Genomic DNA, 7,224 nt, shown 5'->3' with positions numbered 1-7,224 from the left:
TATATATATATATTAATTTCTCAGGTCAAGAAGAGAAAAGAAAATATGGATGGGAAGAATCAGTGAAATTTTCAAATGATTTTCAAATGATTTTTATTTCTGAACAAAAGTAGACTGAGTTATCCTAAAAAAAAATCGAAATTTACCCACCGAGATAGCGCGTTTTATTATTTTCTTACAACTCATTTGAATCTTGTTTAAATTTCCTAAGAAAAAGCGTACTCTCAGCTTAGTATATATAGATATACAGATGTGCTTATATTCTGAATTGTACAGTTTATAATGTTATAACATGAAGGAAATAGGTTGTTCTGCAATGCTAATTCTTAATGTATATTTTTATCTTTAGCATTCTTATCAAAACCGAAGAATAAAAAGGATGCGCTTCAGGTTTCTAGCATTATAGGTTGCAATTAGATATTTAAACTAAATAGAAACTGAAACGATATCGAAATCTAAGGAATCTCCTAACCAGTTTAACTGTAAGAGGAAACAGAGAGGAGTTGAAAGGTCATTAGTAAAAACATCTTCAAGTTTCATCAGGCAATCAAACGGGTTTCAATGTTCAACTTATTCATCTTACTTTCATAAAAAAGGCTTCATAGATTTTGATTGGATTTTTTCGTCTTCCTCGTTTAAATATCGATTTGCAGCACCCAATGTTTACATTATGAATGGTTAATTGAGTGAACAATAATGAGATTCTGAAACCGGAACGGAATTCCAATATATGTCAACGAGACGGTTTTGCCATGTTAATGAGGGGATGCGTTAGTATATATATATAGGCTAGATATTCAAAAACGCTGTATTATTCAGATTATTTAATTTTGTACATAATGTAGCGATTCATAAGACTTTTTTGTATTTTGTAAATTTTAAAAGATCTTGAGCCATAAATCAATTTTTAGTGTGTCTACCACTGCAAAAATACAATTCCAATTCACTAATATTTAAGCCATGTCAACTCGGTTCTATGTTGAGGTACCTTTTCATAAATGAGGGTTGACATTGTCAGTAACTTACGCCCCACATTGGTGACCTTCGGACCTGATGATAACGCGCCTACCTTGAACAGAAACTCCCACTTCGATTTGAACACGCCCACTAAAATGGATAGTTTACATTGAATAGTTGACTTGCTACTTGTAACTGCGACATTATCCACCTCATTCCGCTTTTGCTACTCAGTCTCGATCACACACAACGTCGGCAAACATAAAAAGTGACCACGATTGTGAACTTAATACAGCTCTCATGATCAGCATCTAAAAGTACAGTGATCTTAATACAACTCTCCTGGTTTCTCACAATATAGCAATGAATAAACTAGTGGTATCCGTTCATTGAATTCTATCACAGATAAAAATTCTGGTGGGGGAGTACTGTAGTTTGTCTATCACTACAAAAATACAATTCCGATTCACTAATATATAAGCCTTGTTAACTCGATTCGATGTTGGGGTACCTTTCCATAAATAAAGGTTGACATTGTCGATAACATACGCCCCACAAATTTAAGCAAATTAATTTCCCAACATAAATAAAATTTATATGTTGCCATGTGCTGAGTGTTATCTTAAGTTTTTTTTTATGTTTCGTTGCGATTTAACAAATCAAGAAGTTATTTATTCTGGAGAAACTTCAAGGAATACTGGAAATGTAGTAAAAAGTATTTCTCAAAGTAATGATGGAAAAAACGGCTTTAATTAGCCTCAAAAAAACATGACATTCATTAAAATAATATTCTTCAACTCCTAACAAGAAATTTCACAAAATTCCTCTTCGAAATTCTGATTCTGGAGATAACTATTGTCTGAGGAAAAAAAACTGAAATTTCTTTTCCTTATTCTTTTTGTAACAACACTAAACAGCTGAAGTTGCATATGCTTATTCATACTAACGGAAAACCTCATACATGTGATGTGTGTATGAATGGTTTTCGAACAAAACTTCAATTTAAAAAAAAAAAAACACATTTGTTCATACCAAAGAAATTCACTTGTCAAATCATTCACTTGTACTGTGTGCAATAAAAATTTGATTTATTGTTTTCTTGAAGAATATATTGTAATATTTAAGAATAAGTAGTACTTGTAGCAACTGTGAAATTTTTTTAAGATGGAGCTTGCTTAAAAACTCATGTTTGTTACACTAAAGATAGAAGAAAATCTTACTCTTGCAATGTATGTAAGGCTTTCAACGCTTATACTTGAGGAAAAGATGTTACTTCTCAAATTATCTCAAAAGGTAATTCTCGTTTGCGCAACAAAGAAAAACCTTTCTATTTGGAAAGTATGTTATAAGGTTTTTCAAGGAAATATATTTCAAAGAAGTACTACTTAGTTCATAAAAATGATAAATATGCATGCACTCTCTGTACTATAGGTTTTTCCAATAAAGATGATTTAATTAGCCGACAAATTGTTCTATTTGGAGAAAAAACAAGGGTTGAAGTAAATATAACTCTAAGCAATCCTGCGAGAAAAAATTGTGAATGCCAAGAAAATGTGACTCCTATGATGTCGTCTTCTTATTTGCCAGAAAACAAGAGATTTCAAAAATCCTCTCGAAGAAACTAATGTTTAAGATAGCTTATTTTAGTATATTGTAAAAACAGAACTTCCTTTTTCTTGCCCTTTGTGTAGTAAAACTTTTAAAAATAATATGGGGTTAAAATTACATTTGTCTGTTCATACAGGTGAAAAACCTCTTGCATGTGAAGTGTGTTTGTAAGTTTTTCGAACAAACATCAGTTAAATAAACACGACATTGTTCATACCAAAGAAAAATCCTATACTTGTACTGTTTGTAATAAAACGTTAGGTAGGAAGTTTTTTTATTTTTTAAACGACATTATAGTAGCCATTTAAGTTGCAAATATGGGGGGAGGGAACTTATGAAGCTCACTTAAAAATTCATGATTGTTATCGTACTAAAGATAGATAAAAACCTTACATTTGAAAGATGCGTCAGAAAACTTTTAAATTCATGCTGTGATTTAAAATATTACTTTGCAGTTCATTTTGGGGAAGAAGAAAAAACCCTTTTGTTTGTGATATATGCAACAAATGTTTTTCTAAACACCATGCCTTAATCAGGCATTCTTCGATTCATCAACATATTAGCGCCATTTGTAATAAAAGTTTTGCCATTGAAGACTCTTTAAAGAAGCATATTGTTGTTCGCTGTGGAGAAAAACCATATACATGTAATATATGTGAAAAACGTTTTCAGCGAAATAAGTATTTAAAACTCCAGTATAAAATTCATGCGAAAGATAGCAGTGACTGCAGATTTAGTCGACACCAATTTTGATAATTATTTAGCTTTCATTTGTAGATTGACAGCTGAAAACTAATGGCAGATTGGCAAATGATTTATCATGCTCATAATGAAATTTTTAGTCTTGGAACGGAATAAGTACCCATACTCAAGAAACTCTTCAGTTATACTCAAGAAACTCTTCATTTCATATTTAATATTTTATTTATTGTTACTTACTTCCTTGTTGTAAATATGGTGTTTCCAAAGACTGTTATTTAATTACATGCTTTTAAAATTTCTATCAATTATGGAAAAAAAATGAATGTACATTATGGTCTCTACGTTAATATTCAAAAAACAAGCAAATCATAAGTAGAAGAAGTTAGTGTACGATACAGAAAAGCTTGTTTATTTACAAGACAGAACAGAAAATAATTGAATGACAGTTATTATAAAAGGAAAGAAATAGGTGTGAGGAGCCCAATCTGCAACAGATTAAACAAGAATAGACTGTCAAGTATTGGAAAATGGGGAAATACTATAGAAAGATCAATAGCTAAATTATTAGAATTTTTAAAAATGTGGAATGACTCCAAAAAATTAAGTTTGGTAGAAGAAGAAAATTGTTGAATAATTTTATCAGAAGAAAACTTAAACGTGTGACTAGAATTCCAATATCCAACTATGTAGAGAGCGAGGGAAGATCGGATCTGGTTTTGGACTCATCTTTCGTGATTTTTAAGTAGAAGTTTAAGGTTACGTTTAGTTAGGTAAGGAGGTTAGGTAGGTTAATAAGGTTAAGTTACATTGTCCAATATACTCACGAGCACATTGACCTGAAATTCGATAAATGCCTCAGCTATTAATATTAGCAATTGTGTCTAAGTCTGGTAAAGTTTTGTTTATTTACAGGGAAAAAATGATTTTAAATTCAAATTTATTCAATATTTGAAAATTTGGGTAAACATAATAACTTAAAACAATCAAATTATTGAAGTTTTATTTTATAAAGTGGAAACTTTTGTAAAGTGGTAGCGAAAGTGATTTATATCTAGATGTTCTAAGCTGTCAATAAATATTTAATTTAAAGAAAAAATATATATATGGGTACAAAAATAACTCGTGAATAATTTCGCAATATAGAAATAAAAGATAAATTCAGGCATTTTTCAGTAGTCTTGAAAAATATTAGCTACTATACTCATTTAATTTTCCAGATTTTGAGAACCTTGTATTAGAAAGAAAACCGCTGTCTACAGCGATATCTTTAAGATAAAGGAACTCTTCATCGAGGTATTAACTATTTGAACAAGTGTTAGAAGCCTAGTAAACTAGAGCATCTAAAGCAACTATCTTTTGACTGGGAAATGTTATAAAAAGTTATGAAGGGGAGTAAAACCGTAAATGGTTTCCGATAAATAATAGTGAGAAATTTATTTTAACTACTAGTTGTAAGAATGTCAACGAAAAGTAATCACTTATTTTTCTGTTCAAACGTGAATTGTATGCAGAGATCTATAAAATTCGTAATATTGGAAGCACGATCGATGACAGCATCATTTACCAATGTGAAACAATCATCGATATATTGTCTATAAAAAGGGACTTGTAATAAATCAAAGAGTTTTACTGCAAAGTAGAACATGTACAGGTCACTTAAGAAGTGATTAAGAGGATTACCTAGTTGAAAAAGAAATCATGTAAATTCCTTAACCATGGTTAAGGAATTTACATGATTTCAATTCCCACAGTTCTAGATTAATTTTCAAACTGATGAAAAACTTTAAAGTTAGAAAACTACATGGAACTAAAAACTGCACTAAACATAGTGCTAAAAGGAAGCGTCTTTGAAAATTTAGAAAGTATTTTTAACGATTAATTACCGAAAATTATATGGAAAGGGAAAATATCGTAATCATACAATTCAGAAGAGAAGGGAAGGAAAGGGTGAAGCCATGGAACCGATCTTCTCCCTAGATGGCGCATTCGAGCGTTACGACTGCGAATAATTTAAGTTTGAAATTAATTTAATTTATTGGTTTGTGATCATCAGTGATTAATCTTTTTTTTAATATGATCCTAGTGGTTTAAGTTTAATTCCATATTTGTTATTTTTTTCACTTAGTTGGTTTCGCAAATTTGAATTTTCTACTCTCAAACCCTATAATATATTACAGCGTTCTCTAATAAATTTGCTTTTAGCTTACATAGAATAAATAAAAAGGAACTTTCAAAATTAACCAATCAGAGAATGCCTTGATGACATCACAACTACTTGCGACCAAGTTCAGCCAAGACCTTGAGCCTTGAATTTGCTAATGAAAGGATAACAGATATTTGCTGCGTGGAAATAAGCAACCGGATACGTGAAGCCTAAATGTAATTTTCTTTCAAAAATCAAAACATCAGCATGACTTCTTTATTAAAAAAAGAGGTAGTTGAGGAGGCAGAACCACAACAAGAAGAAAGAATACTAATATATGAAGTGCATGAAGTAGAACAGTGCGAAAATGAGGAAAGTTGCGACGCAGATGTAGATCAACCAAGCCAAGATGAAGCAGGCCAAGCAAGTTCTTCGCGGTATATTCATCTCGATGAGAATATATACTTCTGCAAATCATGCAACAAAACTTTCTCCAACCTAACTGAGCTTGAAAAACATGCTGAATTCCATAACGGAACAGAGAAATTTCATTCGTGTGTTCTTTGTCTGAAAGAATTCAAAGAAAAGAGGTATTTATACAATCACTACTATATATGCCATCCTGATATGAAACCGTTTTCTTGCGATTCTTGTAATGAAAGTTTCTATAGTAAAAGTGAACTGAACATTCACAGTAGATGCCACAGAGAAAGAAAGATTTTTCAATGCGATGTATGTGGTAAAGTTTTCCGGCGTAAATCAAATCTTGTTGCTCATCATGTTACCCACTCTCAAGAAAAGATTTTCCCATGCGAGTATTGTGATAAAAGTTTCTCTCGTAAGGGTTCGCTTACGGTTCATGTCCGTATTCACACTCAAGAAAAATCGTATATTTGTTCTGTTTGCGAGGAAGCTTTCTACCAAAAAGGCCACTTAGATCGACATTCTCTCACTCATACTAAAGAAAGGCCTTTTGAATGTGAAGTTTGTTTGATGGATTTCTTTACTAAAAGAGATCTCCAAAGACACTTATACTCTCACACTAAAGAAAAACCATTTAGATGTGGCCAGTGTAATAAGGGATTTATGCGTAAACAATCTTTGAAGAAGCATGAAGAATTACATCAGAGAACTGAGACATGTGTGTTGATCGTTACTGATAATGCTTCTAACAGTGAATCTAATTAAGCAGCAGCTACTTGTTGTACATAAGAACGCTTCTTGACTTCATACTATCAATTGTTTATGCATAATTTGTAATTAGCAGAATTAATAGTCAAAAGGAAGAATGTAGAACTGCATAATTTAATTTGACGTATATAGTTCGAAAATTTACCTTTAAATGTATAACATGTCCGTAAATTCTCACAGTATCCATAAAATTTATCATTCATTATTATTGTGTACTTTTTTTTTTCTTCAGAAAATACAGTTATGTTTAAATTTTGCTGAAAGAACATCAATACAATCATTAATGATTAATATAGTTATTGTATCAGTTAAAGTGATTGAAATTTTTTTTCTCTTTATGTTGATTGTTACTTAAGATTAACATGGTTTATAATGTTACATTCCTATTTTATGAAAAGATTTTAATAATTATTCTGATAATATTAGTCATTTATTCGTGTAAATTTTTGTTTGTTCAATAACTTTGACTGAAATTCTTTCAGTGGGTAGTCTATAATTCATTTCTGTTATTACTTTGTTTCGTTACGTATTTGTCAGCAGATTCCACTGCTAAGAATTGTTGATATAAAAAATTTATCATGTAGTATTTCAGATAAAGTAATTAAAAACTTTTCATTGTGTTA

The 7,224-nt window shown here is 30.8% G+C and overlaps 1 protein-coding gene across 1 annotated transcript; it reads left to right on the top strand.

The window, feature by feature from the left end:
- Nucleotides 1-5,530: 5,530 nt before the first annotated feature.
- On the top strand, nt 5,531-7,224 carry LOC107457183 (zinc finger protein 84-like). Its single transcript, XM_016075283.3, has one exon. The coding sequence runs from the start codon at nt 5,678-5,680 to the stop codon at nt 6,596-6,598; it is 921 nt and encodes a 306-aa protein (XP_015930769.1). The 5' UTR covers nt 5,531-5,677; the 3' UTR covers nt 6,599-7,224.

This window comes from Parasteatoda tepidariorum, chromosome 6 (genome assembly GCF_043381705.1).
Source record: "Parasteatoda tepidariorum isolate YZ-2023 chromosome 6, CAS_Ptep_4.0, whole genome shotgun sequence".
NCBI lineage: Eukaryota > Metazoa > Arthropoda > Arachnida > Araneae > Theridiidae > Parasteatoda > Parasteatoda tepidariorum.
Note: the sequence above shows the minus strand (reverse complement) of the source record. Positions and strands in the feature narration are given on the sequence as shown.

Coding starts and splice junctions, on each gene's coding strand:
- LOC107457183 (XM_016075283.3), top strand. CDS start 5,678: ATGACTTCTTTATTAAAAAAAGAGGTAGTTGAGGAGGCAGAACCACAA.